Consider the following 20,794-nt stretch of genomic DNA (forward strand, 5'->3'; position numbering starts at 1 on the left):
TGCCCTTATCTGGCATCAATGGGAGGGGAGGTAGGCTTGATGCCCCAGTGTAGGGGGATGAGGTGGGAGTGGGTGAATGGGTGGAGGAGCATTCTTATAGAGGCAAAGGGAGCGGGGGTGGGATGGGGGTGATAGTAGAGGGGTAACCAGGAAGGGGGATATCATTTGAAATGTAGATGAATAAAATGATTTTTAAAAAAAGAAAAACTGACTCTATAAGATCCAGCAAGGGCGGGTTGGGGATTTAGCTCAGCGGTAGAGAGCTTGCCTAGCAAGCGCAAGGCCCTGGGTTTGGTCCCCAGCTCCGGAAAAAAAAAAAAAAAAAAAAAGAAAGAAAGAAAGAAAGAAAAAAGATCCAGCAAGGGCATTTTCTCAATTAGTGACTAACAGGGAAGGGTCCAGGCCATTGTGGGTGGTTCCATTCCTGGGCTGGTGGCTCTGGGTTCTGGAAGAAAGAAAGCTGAGTGAGCTGTCATGAGCAACTCATTAGGCAGCACTCCTCCATGGCCTCTGCATCAGCCTCTGCCACTACATTCCTGCCCTGTTTGAGTTCCTGTCCTGACTTCCTCTGGTCATGAATTGTAATGTGAAACTATAAGCCAAATAAACCATTTCCTGTTCAAATTGCTTGTGGTCATGTGTTTCATCGCATTAACAAAAGCCTTGACTAAGAAACCTGCTATCCAAGAAGAGCAGTGTAGTGACAATTTTGGAGTTCTGATTTCTTTGAAAAAACAAAGAAATATCATGGAAATATGTTTCCATTTTGATCCCAGGTATGGGAATTTGGGGCTGCTTTGGACTGATCTCAGCAGCTGACTATGATTTGCCTCATGCTCTAGCAAGGGCATGGTGTTGCTACCTGAAGATAGTTTCTGCAACTGTGACATTTTAAATTCTGGGGACCATTTATAAATGTTAGGACCCAGAGGCAGGGCGGGTGGCTGTTGCTGGGCTGCTGATTGGTTGGTAAGGCAAAGGACAATGACATTAGGACAAAATGGCAGCCTACAGACTAGGAAAGGATCTTCATTATCCCTACATCTGACAGAGGGCTAATATCCAAAATATATAAAGAATTCAAGAAGTTAGGCACCAAGAAATCAAATAACCCAATTTAAAAATTAGGTGCAGAACTAAACAGAGAATTCTCAGCAGAGGAATCTCGAACGGCTGAGAAGCACCATTCAAGAAGAAATGTTGAAGCAAGGATATGGAGCAAGGGAAACGTTCCTCCACTGCTAGTGGGAGCGCAAACTGGTACAACCACTTTGGAAATCAATTTGGTGGTTTCTCAGATAATTGGGAATAGTTCTACTTCAAGGCCTGGCTATACAACTCCTGGGCATATACCCAAAAGATGCCCCACTACACCACAGGGACAGTTGCTCAACTATGCTCATAGCAGCTTTAATCAAAATAGCCAGAAACTGGAAACAACCTAGATGTCCCTCAACTGAAGAATGGATAAAGAAAATGTGGCACATCTACACATTGGAGCAATAGGGACACCAACCCACCCACAAAACCCAAAATTTATTCTATCTATAAGACATGCAGGGATGGCAGATGGAGCAGAGACCGAGGGAATCACCAACCAATAATCAGCAAACTTGAGACCCATCCTGTGGGCAAGCACCAATCCCCGACACTATTACTAACACTCTGTTATGCTTGCAGAGAGGAGCCTCGCATGGCTGTCCTCTGAGAGGCTCCACCCAGCAGTTGACTGAAACAGATGCAGAAACCCACAACCAAACATTGGATGGAGCTTGGGGATTCTTATGGAAGAGTTTGGGGAAGGACTGAGGGACCTGGAGGGGAAAGGAATTGCACAGGAAGACAACAGAGTCAACTAACTGAGGCACCTGGAGCTCTCACAGACTGAACAACCAACCCCAAAAGCATCCACGGGCTGAACCTAGGTCCCCTGCACATATGTAGCAAACAAGCAGCTTGGTCTTCATGTGGGTCCTGAACAACTGGAGTAGGGGCTGTCCCAATGCTGTTGCCTGTACATGGGACATGTTCTTCTAGCCGGGCTGCCTCAGTGGAAAAGGATGTGCCTAGCCCTGCAGAGACTTCATGTGCCAGGGTGGGGGATAACCAGGCCGGGGCCTCTACCCTCTCAGAGAAGAAGGGGAGGGGAAAAGAGCTGGGGGAGGGGGTCAGTGATCAGGATGTAAAGTGAATAAATTTTTTTAAAAAATGGTTATAAAATTGGGAGGAAAACCAAAGAGAAACTTTACAGAAGAGAAACTTCAGAAGCATTAAGGAAAAAAATGGCTTAATTTGACAGAGACATAAGAAATATATCAAAGGGGAACAAGTATTTGGAAACCATTTGCAAACTAAAGTGGTACTCATTATAGAGAACAAATTCTTAGAAAAGAACATGGTTTTTCATTGTAACACAGCATGACTTTTATAAATTCAAAATCATAATTTCTTAAAGAGATACTTGGTGCTAAATTCTGAAGTTGAAACTAAACATTTTATTCTTTATTTTGGAAGATCTTATAGAAAACCTATTTTCTTTCCAAAAAAGGGTCCTGGCACCAAAGCCTGGGTCTTGTTGGAGAGAAGCAGAAGCTCTTAACAGCCATGCCATCTCTCCAGCACTAACAAGCAGCTTTGACAGGTGACTAAGTGCCCAAAGCTTGAGTGACCGCCCTGGAACACCCACACCTGCTGAAAGCTTGGAGCGTTTTTAAGATTAAGGGAGCTCGGGGTTGGGGATTTAGCTCAGTGGTAGAGCGCTTGCCTAGGAAGCGCAAGGCCCTGGGTTCTGTCCCCAGCTCCAAAAAAAAAAAAAAAAAAACCAAAAAAAAAAAAAAAAAAGATTAAGGGAGCTCACTTTCTGTTCTCCCAGATGAAATTCTATTGTCTGGAATGATAACAAGTCAGCAAACTCCATCATCAGCTAATGAACATGCCCTACCTCCCTCAAAGACAGACCTTGTGATGGCTGGAAAAATATTTCTGTTTCCTTTTCCTTTTTCTCCATATCTTCTTTGTGTGGTTTGTATCCAATAATGAAGTCTTCTTGAAACACGTGCAGTAGCTGTGTATTTGAGCCACACTATAAACAAGATAAGCGAAAGCAGCTTTGATTAGCTGGACACTGAATGAACGGAGTGCAATCTTAAAAATTCAAGGAAATTAGTCTCCTTACATGGAATGAAATAAAAGGGCTATAATATTACATAAAGCCATAAAAACTGTATCAAAGTTTGGAACATTTGTTTGTCAGATATAAAAATATAAAATCTCTTTATAAAATAGGCCATCTTCCCAAGGGAAAGAGAAAAACTGAAGACAGGCCATCGTGAGCAAAGAACACAGTCGTGGCACAAAAGCCTACATCCCCAGGCCTCAGAAGGTTGGGGCAGTGGTGAGGTCCAGCCGGCCACACAGCTGCTGCCTCCAACACAAACAAAAGGACAGACAGAGAAGGAGAGAGGGAGAAAAAGAGGATTCAACTAGGGAAAAGGGAATTGTCAGAAATACTGATAGAGAGACAAGAAAATGAGGAAGGCAGAGAGAAAGGAGATGGAGAGAGAGATGAGAAAGCATACTGGGAACAAACTTACACTGAGCTTTAAATTCTCGAGATTTATAAACCCATCATTTATCAGTGGTAGGACTTTACCACCCTTGTGCTACAGAAAATCAGAAGCAGACAGGAAACCAACGTGATATAAATGTAAAGAAAAAGAGCACTAAGAGAGAGTAGGCCACACCAATATCCATGGTAAAGAGACCAACCAATGTGGGGAATCCACACTCTAAATCTGTCCAGAAAAAAGGAAGCAACTAGTGTTGCTTTGAATTTAAAGCACATCAATGCAACTTGAGGACAGTAAAGTTCCCCTTTCCTTAGAGGCATCATTAGTAACTTGAGTCTGGCAGCCCCATTTCTGCTACCAAAAGCTGATGTGGTAATTTCTCCATGTAAGTAAAAATACTTTATATCCTTCAAGAATACAAGTGCCATAGAAGATTATGAGTAACTCTATACTTGTCTGATTTCTAATTTTACTTTGTTTTAAATATATGGTTACTTCCTCAAAGTAATCTTTTTTGTATAAATGGCTGTGATTTCTCTCCCAGTCCACGAACATGACCTTAAAGAAATAATCAGTACAGAGATAAGTGGACTTTTCCACTCGGGGAGAAAGGCAGGTAGGAGGTAGGGAGGAAGCCTGTCTATACAAAGGACTGTGAATACAAAGTAAGAGTATATGCTGAGACTACATTCATCTGCATCTTAATGGATCTCATAAAAATACCCACTCTGATGCCCAAACAAAGCTAACATGGAGGAGAAACCACAACTGGAGTGTGCACATAGACACTGAGGTTACAGTTTCAAACTTCCTTTAAATAAGAAATAATGACGCAGATCCAAGTCAGTTGGAGGGCAGTAACTCCTAAGTCATTAGTAGATGTCCACACACACACTTTGGGAGTCACTGGACACTGGGTGTTTTATCAAATGATTACAGTAAAACTAGAAAAGTACATAGAGAGCATTCTAGAACAAAGAGAGTCAAACACAACACATAACGTCACAAATGGAAAGCACGTGTTTACTTGGTCGGTTATTGCATCGAGTTCAATAATGCATCCTGGTCGAGCAGTGGACTGTTGGCTCACAATGTTAAACACTTCTCCAATAAGTTTCTGTAAACAACAAATGCAAAATGTTAATGACCAACAAAATTGCCACTCTACTGTCAATATGATAGCATCAGAGACACGATAGCTTACCAGTATAATCACTGATTGACAATAGCAATTCATATATTCAAAGAAACACATTGAATTTCCATTCTTGTTTCTGTTTTAAAGTTACAAATTTAGAAAAACTGACAATATTAACATAAATATAGTAACTTCAAAGCACTTAACTATTACAATGTCTTTACCAGGACAAACGTGGATAAGGGTCTAACCCCATGCCTGTGTGTGGCATATGGATGTTTAGAGCCACCGGAAAGTACAACTCCATCCAAATGATACACAGAGATCTTGAGTGACAGGCAGGGCTGTATGTATGTATGTATGTATGTATGTATGTATGTATGTATGAATGTATGAATTAAAACATGATGCTAACATCTGGATCTCTTAAAACTCCCCAAACTTCATACTGGAAGGGGTCTCTCCTCCCAACCCTCAACATGAAGTAATCACTTTTAAATAAAAACCTGTCAATAAGTGAATCTCTCAGCAGTAATCTGCAGTGTCTTTCTCTGCCCCAACAACCCCACCATAACGAAGTTTAGATCCTAGCTTAGCTAAAGATCAACTCTAAGAGAAAGAGCATCCATGCTGGATGTGTAAAACTGCTCTGATTTTTGTCAAATGCTTTCTCAGCATCTAATGAAATGATCACGTGGTTTTGTTCTTTCAGTTTGTTTATATAATGGATCACGTTGATGGTTTTCTGTATATTAAACCATCCCTGCATGTCTGGGATGAAGCCTACTTGATCATGGTGGATGATTGTTTTGATGTGCTCATAGATTCGGTTTGCCAGAATTTTATTGAGTATTTTTGCGTCGATATTCATAAGGGAAACTGGTCTGAAGTTCTCTTTCTTTGTTGGGTCTTTGTGTGGTTTAGGTATAAGAGTAATTGTGGCTTCATAGAAGGAATTCGGTAGTGCTCCATCTGTTTCAATTTTGTGGAATAGTTTGGATAATATTGGTTTGAGGTCTTCTATAAAGGTCTGATAGAATTCTGCACTAAATCCGTCTGGACCTGGGCTCTTTTTGGTTGGGAGACCTTTAATGACTGTTTCTATTTCCTTAGGAGTTATGGGGTTGTTTAACTGGTTTATCTGTTCCTGATTTAACTTCGGTACCTGGTATCTGTCTAGGAAATTGTCCATTTCCTCCAGATTTTCAAGTTTTGTTGAATATAGGCTTTTATAGTAAGATCTGATGATTTTTTGAATTTCCTCTGAATCTGTAGTTATGTCTCCCTTTTCATTTCTGATTTTGTTAATTTGGACACACTCTCTGTGTCCTCTCCTTAGTCTGGCTAAGGGTTTATCTATCTTGTTGATTTTCTCAAAGAACCAACTTTTGGTTCTATTGATTCTTTCTATGGTCCTTGTTGTTTCTACTTGGTTGATTTCAGCTCTGAGTTTGATTATTTCCTTCCTTCTACTCCTCCTGGGTGTATTTGCTTCTTTTGTTCTAGAGCTTTTAGAGAGGCAAAGATTAAAACAGACACAGAAGGAACACCCATTCAGAGCCTGCCCCACATGTGGCCCATACATATACAGCCATCCAATTAGACAAGATGGATGAAGCAAAGAAGTGCAGGCCGACAGGAGCCGATGTAGATCGCTCCTGAGAGACACAGCCAGAATACAGCAAATACAGAGGCGAATGCCAGCAGCAAACCACTGAACTGAGAACGGACCCCTGTTGAAGGAATCAGAGAAAGAACTGGAAGAGCTTGAAGGAGCTCGAGACCCCTTATGAACACAATGCCAAGCAACCAGAGCTTCCAGGGACTAAGCCACTACCTAAAGACTATACATGGACTGACCCTGGACTCTGACCTCATAGGTAGCAATGAATATCCTAGTAAGAGCACCAGTGGAAGGGGAAGCCCTGGGTCCTGCTAAGACTGACCCCCCCCCAGTGAACGTGATTGTTGGGGGGAGGGGGGCAATGGGGGGAGGATGGGGAGGGGAACACCCATAAAGAAGGGGAGGGGGAGGTATTAGGGGGATGTTTGCCCGGAAACCAGGAAAGGGAATAACACTGGAAATGTAAATAAGAAATACTCAAGTTAATAAAAAAAAAAAAAAACTGCTCTGATTTGTATCAGGAGGATTCAAGAGAACGTGCACTGGGGTGTACTCTGGGTTAATAAGCCATGAGAGATAAGACTGGTGATTAAGTAGGGATGAATTTATTGATATGAGCACATTCACTCCAGAGTCAGGTTTAAAGTATTAGCTCTAACACCAACAAGTGGTTTGATATTCTGCTAGTTTTATCCATTGAAACCTGGGCTCAGCTGTGACAGCCTGTGAGGCTAAAATGCCAGGATTTCTCTAGCACAAAAAAGGAGACTGCTAGTGCATCAACAGAACCACAGCAACAAGACAGTACTTTTCGGAAGTGTGCTGAGCATGAGCACTTTAACAATATCTCCAGATTCGTGTGTATATAGAAGTTTAAGAAGTATGGCTGCTATAAGCGGGATGTCCTGGTTAAAATTTTCTCAGCTTGACACAAGCTAGTATTATTTGGAAAGACAAATCTGTAGTATTTTTATTTTTGCAAGTCTTAAAGGTTTATATGATTACTATATGTATTTTAAAAAGCCAACATGATCTCTTTTGTCCTTGCAGACAATCTTTAACAATCTAGTTTAGATAGGTCATTGTTCAACATCATGAAGCAGTCCTTTGGGAACTGATGGAAACACTGCTGGTATATGCTCAGTTTGTATTTGGGAATCGGCCTGTGGTGTTTTGAGTGGACATTGAAGGGTGAGAGACCTGGTCATACTTCCATTTGTGACTCCAGCAGAGCTGCTGGTGACCTTCTTGCTTGCAGAAGCCCAATTCAGGGAAAGGTGCAATGTTCCCTTGTTGTCCAAGCATCTCTTGATGGCTCACTTTGCAGTTTCTCAGCCTACATACCAGTTCTCTCCATGGCTGAACCCCACCCCCCACTTTCCATATTGTTAGTCTTGCCCATCCTCATCCATTCTTTTTTTTTTTTCTATAAAAATTTATTTTTTATTGACTACAATGTTTTCTCTCCCACTTGGATATCTTCTTGGTAGATGTGAGAGGGCCTAGCCCTATGGGGGCAGTGCCCCACCTAAGTAGGTGGTCCTGGATTATACAAGAAGGCGGGCTGAACAAGCCATCAGGCATGGGCCAGGCGGCAGCATCACTCCATGGCTGTGCTTCACTTACTGCCTCCAGGGTCCTGTCTGAGTCCCTGTCCTGATTTCACTCAGTAATGAAATAGGACCTAAGACCTGTAACATGAAATGAATGCTTGCTTTCCCAAGTTGCTTTTGGTCACAGCAATAGGAACCCTAAGACACAGGTCAGAGTGAAGTAAACCTCTAATTCCAGCACTCAGAATGTAGAGGTAGGAGGATCAGGAGTTCAAGAGCAACGTGGGCTACAGAGTGAGTTCCAGTCAAAGGCTGAGGTGTATCTCAACGGTACAGTGCTTATCAAGTGAGCACAAGGCTCTGGGTTACATTCTTAGCAATGCACACACACACACACACACACACACACACACACACACACATACAAGACGCACGCACGCCGCACGCACGCACGCACGCACGCACGCACACACACACGCACGCACACACACACGCACACACACACACACGCACACACACATGCACATGTGTGTAGTATTTCTGTGGTTGATAATTTTCAGTCTTGGTTGTACATTGATTCTTCCTCAATTACTGATGCTTAGGTCCTGTGCACAGAGACTGATCTGCTCATGAGTGATTCTATAAGTTCCTCAGGTACTTCCAACATATAACCAAGACTCTAACAAGAACAAATACAAATTCCAGCTAAGGGTTTGTCTTCCCTCCTTACAACTCTATCAACAGTATAACTAAGGAATTTGCCAGTACAGCATCCCACTCAACCTACAGCCAAGGAATTCACTGGGCAGTAGAAATCACTTTGATTCCGACTAGCAAGCTTATATTACAGTGCAGGGCAGTGCAAAACGAGGCTGATGTAGTGAGGCACAGAACTTCAAAAGCATCAAAAAATCAAGATAAATGATACAAATTTGTGGTGTCTCTTAAAAATAAAAATTCATTCAAAAAATCTAAAATAAATAAAATATAAAAATTTAAATATAGGATCAAATGGCTTAATAATCCTGAAAGCAAAATAAAAACTTTATAAATGCAATCCTGTTTTTTTTAAAGAAAATTAGTTAAAATATATTATAAAAAGATTAAGTTTACATACACACAAAATAAAATTAATGCTAGTTTTATTTTCCTGGCTTTAATGGATGGAAATACATTCGTAATGTTTTCAAAAATCAACTTATTTGCTTGTAATCAGTAAACAGTCATATCTATTGACCAGACGGAAACTTCTTCTGTAGGATGACACTGCTGCTCTTGCAGAGGATCTGGGTTCAGTTCCCGACATCCCACATGGATGCTCACAACTCTGTAATTCCAGTTCCAGAGGATCCTACACTCTCTCCTGGTCTCCAGGGACACCAGGCACATACATATATTCATGGAAGCAAAACACATATGCATAAAATAAAAATGAATAAACCTTTTCTAAAAGGAAAAAATGAGTACAATACTAAAAATATTGTGAATCAGTTTCAGAAAATGCAAACAAAACGCTGCATTCCATTTACTCCTACTTCCAATGACACTGCGGTAAGGTCTGCTGCTGTTCTCCACAGACTGACATAAGGGCCTACTGCTGAAAACAGCACCTGCACAGGTCATCACTGTGGAGAAATCAACCTGATGGCTACCTAGAGCCTTCACCCCTATGACTAGTATTCATGGTACTGGAAAGGACACTGCATGCTACCAAAGGAGAAATAAACGCCAACCTGGGAACAAATTATTCAATCTACAGTGGTAATTTGCATGCCAGATGCACTGCTTCAATAGTAGCACTAAGCTTGTGGGACCAGCCAACATCTGACTGCACTTAAGGCTCACTCCATGAGATGGAAACTACCCCTGACACTGCTCGGGGGACCAAGAAACTGAAACTATGATAGCCCAGGGTCCTACAAGAAAACTAAATATTACCATTCTGCTAAAGGAATGCAGAAATAAAATGATTTTAAATGATAGTCTACTATACTCAAAGATCTGTATCTTGCTCAGCCATCATTAGAGAAGCTTCCTCTTGCAGTAGATGAAAACAAATAGAGACCCACAACTACAGAGTGTGCACAGAGTGTATAGATTGTTTCCAGGTCTGTTCTTACAGGACTTCTGTATGTGAATGTGTGGGTACCTGAATCTATATGTGTTTCTTGTGCTCCCCACCCCCCTGTTTGTTTTGTCCTGTCACTTCAACTACAATTTTCCCTCCCTCCCCTCCACCAAGTCTCTCCCCAACACCTACCCTGGCCCCCAGATCCACTCCCCCTCAGAAAAGAACAGGCCTCCCCGGGACACCAACCACACATGGCATAACAAGCTATACTAAGAGCAGGCACATACCATTACTTCAAGGTTGGTTGAGACAACCAAGTAGAAGAAGGATCCCAAAAGCAGGCAAAAGAGACAGAGACAGCCCCAAAGCCCTGCTCCCACTTTTAGAAATCCCTCAAGAACACCAAGCAATTCAGCCATAATATATATGCAGAGGACCTAGGTCAGACCCCTCTGGGTTCCATGATCTCTGCAAGCTCCCATGAGTCCCATCAGTTCATTCTGTGGGCCATGTTCTTGTGGTGTCCCCGATCCCTGTGGTTCCTCCTAACTTTCCTTCCTCTCCTCTGCAGGACTCTTGTAGATTCCATTGCACTAGGTTTCTACCTTACCCTGAAATGTCCCCAATTCCAGTTCTTTCTCCCAGTATTTTCTTCCTCTCCCCCAACCCCCACCAGATTCCTCCTTGTTCCCAACCCCTCCGGTCTCCAGTCCACCAGAGAAATCTATTTTATTTCCCCTTCCCAGGGAGACCCTTCGTCCTTTGTAAGCCCTCTGTGTTACTTTGCCTCTCTGAGTCTGTGCGTTTTAACATGACTGTCCTTAACATCACAGCTAATAGCATTCATACATGAGAACATACCATATTCATCTTTCTGAGTCTAGCTTGCCTCACTCAGGATAATTTTTTTCTAGCTCCATCTATTTGCCTGCAAATTTCATGATCTTGTTGTTTTTAAGAGCTAAGTAATACTCCAGTATGCAAATGCACCACTTTTTTTTATCCATTCTTCAGTTGAGGAGGATCTGGGTTGTTTCCAGTTTATGGCTATTGCGAATAAAGCTGCTATGAACATAGTTGAACAAGTGTCCGTGTGGTAGGACAGAGCATCCTTGGAGTATATACCCAGGAGTGGTATAGCTGGATCTTGAGGTAGGTCGATTTTTCTGAGAAACATCATACTGACTTCCACAGTGACTGTACAGGTTTGCACTCCCACCAGCAATGGAGAAGTGCTCCCCTTTCTCCACACCATCCACAACAGGAACTGTCACTAGAGTTTTTTATCTTAGCCATTCTGACAGACAAGATGGAATCTCAAAGTCATTTTGTCTTGCATTTCCCTGATGGCTAAGAATATTGAACATTTCTTCGAGTGCTTCTCAGACATTTGAGATTCCTCTGTTGAGAATTCTCTGTTCAGATCCATACCCCATTTTTTAATGGGTTATTTGGTTTCTTCATGTCTAGTCTCTTAAGTTCTTTATATATATTGGATATTAGCCCTCTATCTAAGAAAGAAATCAGGGAAGCAACACTCTTCACTATAGTGACAAATAATGTAAAATACCTTGGGGTAGCTAACCACGCAAGTCAAAGGCCTGCATGGTAAACACTTCGAATCACTAAAAAAGATATCAGGAAATAAAAAGATCTCCCATGCTCTTGGATGGGTAGGATTAATGTAGTAAAAATGACCATCTTACTAAAAGCATTCTACAGATCCAAGGCACTCCCCATCATAATTCAAACACAATTATTTACATACCTTGAAAGAAGAATACTGAACTTCATATGGCAAAAGAAAAAAACCCAAGATAGCTAAAACAAACCTGTACAATAAGTGAACTTCCAGAGGTATCACCATCCCTGATTTCAAGCTATATTATAGAGTGATAGTAATAAAAAACCAAATGGTAGAGGCATAAAAACAGACAAGTTGTAGATGTCTCTCAACTGAAGAATAGATAAAGAAAATGGGGCACATTTGCACAATGGAATACTACTGAGCTACTAAAAGCAAAGTCATCGTGAATTTTGCAGGGAAATGGATGAAACTTGAGAATACCATCCTGAGTGAGGTAATCCAGTCCCAACAGAACATGCATGGTATGTACTCACTTATAGGTGGCTATTAGCCATAAAATACAGGATAGCCATTCTACACTCCACAGACTCGAAGAAGTGAAACAAGAAGGAAGTCATAAGCAAGGATGCTTGAATTTCACTTGGGGGTGGGGGGGATAAAATAGTCATAAGAGGCAGATGGAGGGAAGGAACTGGGAGGGAGAAGGAATGGGGAGGGGAATGGGGAAGATGGGAAGGTTCAGAATCAGGTGTGGGGAGGGACAGGAGAGATGACCAGTGGCCATGAGAATGATTGGAAATCTAACTGACAGAGGTGGGGAGCATCTCCAGAATGAGACAGAGACCTGGCATAAGGAAGGCACCCAGGAACCAATGGGGGTGACCTTTGCTGTAACTCACCTGAAAGGGCCAGCTCTGTAGCCAGGATGGAACCCCAGTAGAGTGATAGGGACATCAACCCACCTATAAAACTTTCGACCCAAAATTTATTCTGTTTACAAGAAATACAAGAAATGCAAGAATAAGTAAAACAAACAAAGAAATGCAGGCATGGGGAATGGGGCAGAGACTGAGGGAATGGCCAACCAATAACCGGCCCAACTTGGACCTGTCCTATGGGCAAGCACCAATCCCTGTCACTGTTAGTGGTACTCTGTTATGCTTACAGACAGGACTCTAGTATGGTGGTCCTCTAGAGGAGAGGCTCCATCTATCAGCTGACTCAGACAGATATAGACACATACAAAGAGTGGATGGACTTGGGGACTCTAGACCAACAGAGTCAACTAACCTGGACCCTTGTGGCTCTCAGAGTCTAAACCACCAACCAAAGAACATACATGGGCTCGACCCAGGCCTCACCGCACATAAGGGGCAGATGTGTAGCTTGATCTTCATGTGGGTCCCAAACAACTGGAGCGGGTTCTATCCCAAAAGCTGTTGCTGTAGGATATACTCTTCTAGCTGGGCTGCCTTGTCTAGCCTCCAGGGGAGAGGATGCACCCAGCCCTGCAGAGACTTGATGTACCAGGGTGAGGGGATGCCCAGTCAGAGGAGAAGGGAAGGGGGATGGGGGAAGAATTATAGAAGAGGGAAATGGGTGGGATAAAAAGTGAATAAGTAAAACAAACAAACAAAAACAGACAGGTTGATCAATGGAAGTGAATGGAAGACTCAGACATAAATCCACACACCTGATTTTCTTTTTATAAAGAAGCCAGAAATATATACACTGGAGGAAAGAAAGCATCTTCAACAAATGGTACTGGTCTAACTGGACATCAATGTGTAGAAGAACGTAAATAGATCAATGTCTATCACCCTGCACAAAACTCAAGTCCAAACGGATCAAAGACCTCAACATAAAGCCAGATGCACTGAACCTGGTAGACAAAAATGTGGAGAATAGCCTTGAGTGCACTGGCACAGGAGACAACTTCCTGAACAGAACACAAATAGCTCAGGCACTAAGATCAACAATTAATAAATGGGAACTCATGAAGCTGAAAAGCTTTTGTAAGGCAAAGAACACCATCAACAGCAAAAACAAAAAAACAAAACAAAACAAAAAAACAAAACCTATCTTCAATAGGATAAATTGATGAATTTTAAAAAGCGCTCAAAAGGTTGCAGAGTTTTATAAACCAACTATATTCACAAAACCAAACTTTCTTAAATGCTTAGCATAAGCAAGGTGTGGTGACATATGCCTATAATTCCAGCACCCAGGGTGGGTTAGAGGCAGTAGTTCAAGGTCAGACTTGGCTATGTGAGATGTCCCAAAAAAATTTTGTCACCTAAGAATTTTAGAATCTAAACATACTTCAGTTAGTTTTCACTTCTCATTTTAACAGTGTAATCAGTCTGTTGTGATAATTGGGATAATAGGTCTGTTTCTCTCAAGGATGCCCACATCATAATTCCTATGCTAATCCATTTTTACATGGAGAGACTTCAAACTTCTGAGATGGGGGGGGAGGTGTCACTCTGGATTCCTCATACGGTCCACGGTAATCGCTAGGTCTTCTATGGGGGAGGTAGGAGGAGATGTAACAGAGACAGGTAGAACACAGACTGACTGACTTCTAAGATGGAGAAAAATGGCCAGAAGGCAGAAAACGGGGATATCCTCTAAAAGTTTGTACAGGCTAGGAACAGATTCTGTCTAGAGTTTCCAGAGGAAACAGAGACGTTTCTTGAAGTATTAACTTCAGTCTTAGCTCTAAGACATGAATGATAGTATTACCTTCCTGTTAGGGTTGTTGGAAAGACTAAATGAGTAAATGTTTATGAAACACTTAGAACTGGTGCTGGTACACAGTGACCATTAGACAGACCAGAGCTTGCAACTTAACTTACAGACATAACTCAGCCTTATACACTGTTCTTCCTTATACACTGTTCTTCCTTACACAGTGTTCTTCCTTACACAGTTCTTCCTTACACACTGTTCTTCCTTACACACTGTTCTTCCTTACACACTGTTCTTCCTTACACACTGTTCTTATACACTGTTCTTCCTTACACACTGTTCTTCCTTACACACTGTTCTTCCTTTTATACACTGTTCTTCCTTTTATACACTGTTCTTCCTTACACACTGTTCTTCCTTACACACTGTTCTTCCTTACACACTGTTCTTATACACTGTTCTTCCTTACACACTGTTCTTCCTTACACACTGTTCTTCCTTTTATACACTGTTCTTCCTTACACACTGTTCTTATACACTGTTCTTCCTTACACACTGTTCTTCCTTACACACTCTTCTTCCTTTTACACACTGTTCTTCCTTTTATACACTGTTCTTCCTTACACACTGTTCTTCCTTACACACTGTTCTTCCTTACACACTGTTCTTCCTTACACACTGTTCTTCCTTTTATACACTGTTCTTCCTTTTATACACTGTTCTTCCTTACACACTGTTCTTCCTTTTATACACTGTTCTTCCTTATACACTGTTCTTCCTTATACACTGTTCTTCTTTACACACTGTTCTTCCTTACACACTGTTCTTCCTTACACACTGTTCTTCCTTACACACTGTTCTTCCTTTTATACACTGTTCTTCCTTTTATACACTGTTCTTCCTTTTATACACTGTTCTTCCTTACACACTGTTCTTCCTTACACACTGTTCTTCCTTACACACTGTTCTTCCTTACACACTCTTCTCTTCTTTTATACACTGTTCTTCTTTACACACTGTTCTTCCTTACACACTGTTCTTCCTTACACACTGTTCTTCCTTTTATACACTGTTCTTCCTTTTATACACTGTTCTTCCTTATACACTGTTTTCTTTACACACTGTTCTTCCTTACACTGTTCTTCCTTACACACTGTTCTTCCTTACACTCTGTTCTTCCTTACACTCTGTTCTTCCTTACACTGTTCTTCCTTACACACTGTTCTTCCTTACACTTCCTTACTGTTCTTCCTTATACACTGTTCTTCCTTACACACTGTTCTTCCTTACACACTGTTCTTCCTTACACACTGTTCTTCCTTACACACTGTTCTTCCTTACACACTGTTCTTCCTTACACACTGTTCTTCCTTACACTGTTCTTCCTTACACACTGTTCTTCCTTACACACTGTTCTTCCTTACACACTGTTCTTCCTTACACACTGTTCTTCCTTACACACTGTTCTTACACACTGTTCTTCCTTATACACTGTTCTTCCTTACACACTGTTCTTCCTTACACAATGTTCTTCCTTATACACTGTTCTTCCAGAGGGTGTCTTACATGTGTAGAAGAATGAGGTCTGAGACCAAGAAATTCAAGGATCTAACTACATGAAAGTCAGCTGAGTTTCAAATCCTGAGATGGCCTTACTTGCCAGTTACTACATGCTAGACAAACAGATTCATATGCCTCAGACATATACTTGAGGGTTGAACCTATTCCCATGTCTGTTCACTTTAATACTCTTATCGTCTGGAACCCTGTGCACATTTATTCCTCCACTGTGTCACAGCTTACACACAGTGGGTCACTGATGAAAATTAAATATTGGTAGATTAACAAATCAATGAGTTAATGAGGAAAAACAAATTACATGTAACGTAGTTCCTACTCTAAAAGCTTGCTTTTAGTAACAGAAGTACATATCAAACCACTCTACTTCCAGTCCCAGTCGTCCTGAGGTGCCCCACACACTTGATGAATGAATAAATCCAGCATCACTGGCACAGATTCAAAAGTTTATGTTTTAAACACTAAAATAACTGATATTCAGATAAAATTATAACTTAATATTAAAATATGAAACATTTTTAAATGTGTTTATAAACAGTTGGCTGAACTGGATAATTAGGATACACATACGTACATTTACCAATGCCTGCACAAATCTACTAACTTCAGTTATGTCTTTACAATAATTCATTCCAACTATCCACTGCTATAGAATGTGGAACACTGCTATTTGGGGAGGAGTAGGGTTGTGACAGGGTCCCTCTACATATCTCTGGCTGTCCTGGAACTCACTAAATAACCAGGCTGCCCTTGACCTCACAAAGTTCCACCTGCCTCTGCCTCCCAAGTGCTGCATCACCATGATCCCCAGGCCTTACTAAATGATTTGTAATTATCTATAAAATAATGATCTAAGCCACACCTAGAAGCACTTAAAATGACAGTACCCCCATTTGATATACCTCCAAATTAAATCATAAATACTTTCCAGTATCTTGCTATACCGAAGCCATAATCACATTAGAAAGCTCAGCATCATATCTTGTATCCATATTCAAGCAGCTCCTAAGTCTGCTCTTCTTCCCGGTTTGTAGGGAGCCCACCTCTAGCTGTAGTCTGTCTAAGAGTATTTATCTGACCTTAGCACACTCCTTGCTCCCATCATATTTCCAGTGCACATCCACTATAAACCACCACACAGACCAACCACTTGGCTTTCCTGTCCAACATTTCCAATGTCCCCTAGATCTACCTCTCCATCTATATAAAAATAGTCAAATCTTTTCAATGTCTGTTATGGTGGGTGGTGGGGGAGGGGTAAGCTGGCCTTTATCCAACATCTGCGAAAAATCTAATTTTGAGGAATAAGAAAGCTTATGCCAACTTCTTCCTCTTCTGACTCATGATTAGTAGAGGAAGTAGCTAGGGAACTTACAAATAACAAAAAGAAGAAAGGAAAAAACAGATGGCGGGAATTACAGACCATGCTAAACTTCGTGTAGACAGAAATAAACACAAAGCCCAGAATCCTTCCATCAGAATCTCTGAAACTCAAATGGCTCAAGACTCTAAAGACTCAAAGGACTTGAGCAGTCTTCCTTGGGCCACCAGGAGCTATTAGGACAAGCAAGGAAGGATCCTCCCCACAACCCTGAGAAGGCCTCGCCTTTGACACCCTTGACTTCAAGTTAGATATATATGTGCCCCAAAGAAACAAAAAACATTTTTTAAAATATACATGAGGTAAAATTTTTAAAAAGTGGAAGGGAAAATACACAAACTCCCAATTACAGTTAAGATAAATTAACATCCTTTCAATATTTGCTAGAACACATACAATCAGTAAAGATGCACAAGAACTCAATGCAAAATCCTTCAAATTGGATCTGAGAGTTCAAGAGAGCAGCTTCCTCAAGCTTCTGAGGCTCAGGAGATAACTGAAGGTTCCCATGTCTGAGACAGCTGAGACCTGCAAGCCACTGGGCTGCCCCTTGCCAGCTCTACTGCAGCAGTAAAGAATTACCAAGAAATAAGCCCTCTATCTGTTGTAGAATTGGTAAAGATCTTTTCCCAAACTGTTGGTTGTCGTTTTGTCCTAACCACAGTGTCCTTTGCCTTACAGAAGCTTTGCAGTTTTATGAGATCCCATTTGTCGATTCTTGATCTTAGAGCATAAGCCATTGGTGTTTTGTTCAGGAAATTTTCTTGAGTGCCCATGTGTTTGAGATGCTTCCCCACTTTTTCTTCTATTAGTCTGAGTGTATCTGGTTTGATGTGGGAGGTCCTTGATCCCTTGGACTTAAGCTTTGTACAGGGTGATAAGCATGGATCGATCTGCATTCTTCTACATGTTGACCTCCAGTTGAACCAGCACCATTTGCTGAAAATGCTATCTTTTTCCATTGGATGGATTTGGCTCCTTTGTCAAAAATCAAGTGACCATAGGTGTGTGGGTTCATTCTGGATCTTCAATTCTATTCCACTGGTCTGTCTGTCTGTCTCTGTACCAATACCATACAGTTTTTTATTACTATTGCTCTGTAATACTGCTTTAGTTCAGGATTAGTGATTCCCCTTTAATTGTTGAGGATACTTTTAGTTATCCTGGGTTTTTTATTATTCCAGATGAATTTGCAAATTGTCCTGTCTAACTCTATGAAGAATTGGATTAGAATTTTGATAGGGATTGCATTGAATCTTTAGATAGCTTTTGGTAAAATGGCCATTTTTACTGTATTAACCCTGCCAATCCATGAGCATGGGCGATCTTTCCATCTTCTGAGATCTTCTTCAATTTCTTTCTTCAGAGACTTGAAGTTCTTATCATACAGATCTTTCACTTGCTTGGTTAAAGTCACACCAAGGTATTTTATATTATTTGGGACTATTATGAAGGGTGTCATTTCCCTAATTTCTTTCTCAGCTTGTTTCTCTTTTGTGTAGAGGAAGGCTACTGATTTATTTGAGTTCATTTTATACCCAGCCACTTTGCTGAAGGTGTTTATCAGGTTTAGTAGTTCTCTGGTGGAACTTTTGGGATCACTTATACTATCATATTATCTGCAAATAGTGATATTTTGACTTCTTCCTTTCCAATCTGTATGCCTTTGATCTCCTTTCGCTGTCTGATTGCTCTGGCTAGGACTTCGAGAACTATATTGAATAAGTAGGGAGAAAGTGGGCAGCCTTGCCTAGTCCCTGATATTAGTGGGATTGCTTCAAGTTTCTCTCCATTTAGTTTAATGTTAGCTACTGGTTTGCTGTATATGGCTTTTACTATGTTTAGGTATGGGCCTTGAATTCCTGTTCTTTCCAGGACTTTTATCATGAAGGGGTGTTGAATTTTGTCAAATGCTTTCTCAGCATCTAATGAAATGATCATGTGGTTTTTATCTTTCAGTTTGTTTATATAGTGGATTACATTGAAGGTTTTCCATGTATTAAACCATCCCCACATAACTGGGATGAAGCCTACTTGATCAAGATGGATGATTGTTTTGATATGTTCTTGGATTCGGTTTGAAAGAATTTTATTGAGTATTTTTGCGTCAATATTCATAAGGGAAACTGGTCTGAAATTCTCTTTCTTTGTTGGGTCTTTGTGTGGTTTAGGTATAAGAGTAAGTGTGGCTTCATAGAAGGAAGGAATTCAGTAGTGCTCCATCTGTTTCAATTTTGTGGAATAGTTTGGATAATATTGGTATGAGGTCTTCTATGAAGGTCTGATAGAATTCTTCACTGAACCCATCTAGGCCTGGGCTCTTTTTGGTTGGGAGACCTTTAATGACTGCTTCTATTTCTTTAGGAGTTATGGGGTTGTTTAAATGGTTTATCTGTTCCTGCTTTAACTTCGGTACCTGGTATCTGTCTAGGAAATTGTCCATTTCCTCCAGATTTTCAAGTTTTGTTGAATATAGGCTTTTGTAGTAGGATCTGGTGATTTTTTGAATTTCCTCTGATTCTGTTGTTATGTCTCCTTTTTCATTTCTGATTTTGTTAATTTGGACACACACTCTGTGTCCTCTGGTTAGTCTGGTTAAGGGTTTATCTATTTTGTTGATTTTCTCAAAGAACCAGCTTTTGGTTCTGTTGATTCTTTGTATAGGCCTTTTTCTTTCTACTTGGTTGATTTCAGCTCTAAGTTTGATTATTTCCTGCCTTCTACTCCTCCTGGGTGTATTTGCTTCTTTTTGTTCTAGAGCTTTTAGGTGTGCTGTCAAGCTGCTGATATATGCTCTCCCTGTTTCTTTCTGCAGGTACTCAGAGCTATGAGTTTTCCTCTTAGCACAGCATTCATTGTGTCCCATAAGCTTGGGTATGTTGTACCTTCATTTTCATTAAATTCTAAGAAGTCTTTAATTTCTTTCTTTATTTCTTCCTTGACCAGGTTATCATTGAGTAGAGCATTGTTCACCATGTATATGTGGGCATTCTTTCCTTATTATTATTGAAGACCAGTTTTAGCTCATGGTGGTCTGATAGGACGCATGGGATCATTTCTATCTTTCTTTATCTGTTGAGGCCTGTTTTGTGACTGATTATACAGTCAATTTTGGAGAAAGTACCATAAGGTGGTGAGAAGAAGATATATCCTTTTGTTTTAGGATAGAATGTTCTATAAATGTCTGTTAAGTCCATTTGGTTCATAACTTCTGTTAGTCTATGTCTCTATTTAATTTCTCTTTCCATGATCTGTCCATTGATGAGAGTGGGGTGTTGAAATCTACTACTATTATTGTGTGAGGTGTAATGTGTGCTTTGAGCTTTAGTAAGGTTTCTTTTACATATGTAGGTGCCCTTGTATTTGGAGCATAGATATTTATACAAAGAATTCACAAAGTTATACTGCAGGGAGACAAATAACCCTATTAAAAAATGGGGTTCAGAGCTAAACAAAGAATTCACAGCTGAGGAATATCGAATGGCTGAAAAGCACCTAAAGAAATGTTCAACATTTTTAGTCATAAGGGAAATGCAAATCAAAACAACCCTGAGATTCCACCTCACACCAGTCAGAATGGCTAAGATCAAAAACTCTGGTG

The 20,794-nt window shown here is 40.8% G+C and overlaps 1 protein-coding gene across 4 annotated transcripts in view; it reads right to left on the reverse strand.

The window, feature by feature from the left end:
* The window catches only part of Dmxl2 (Dmx like 2), a 142,746-nt gene that overhangs the window by 58,982 nt on the left and 62,970 nt on the right, over nt 1–20,794 (reverse strand). For all 4 annotated transcript variants that reach the window (XM_032910107.1, XM_032910105.1, XM_032910106.1 and 1 more), the window contains exons 14-15: nt 4,597–4,686; nt 2,959–3,082 (exon numbers count right to left, since the gene is read on the reverse strand). In XM_032910107.1, the coding sequence (XP_032765998.1) occupies nt 2,959–3,082; nt 4,597–4,686 (214 nt within the window). The remainder of the gene's footprint in view (nt 1–2,958; nt 3,083–4,596; nt 4,687–20,794) is intronic.

The sequence above is a fragment of the Rattus rattus genome, chromosome 8, assembly GCF_011064425.1.
Source record: "Rattus rattus isolate New Zealand chromosome 8, Rrattus_CSIRO_v1, whole genome shotgun sequence".
Classification (NCBI taxonomy): Eukaryota; Metazoa; Chordata; class Mammalia; order Rodentia; family Muridae; genus Rattus; species Rattus rattus.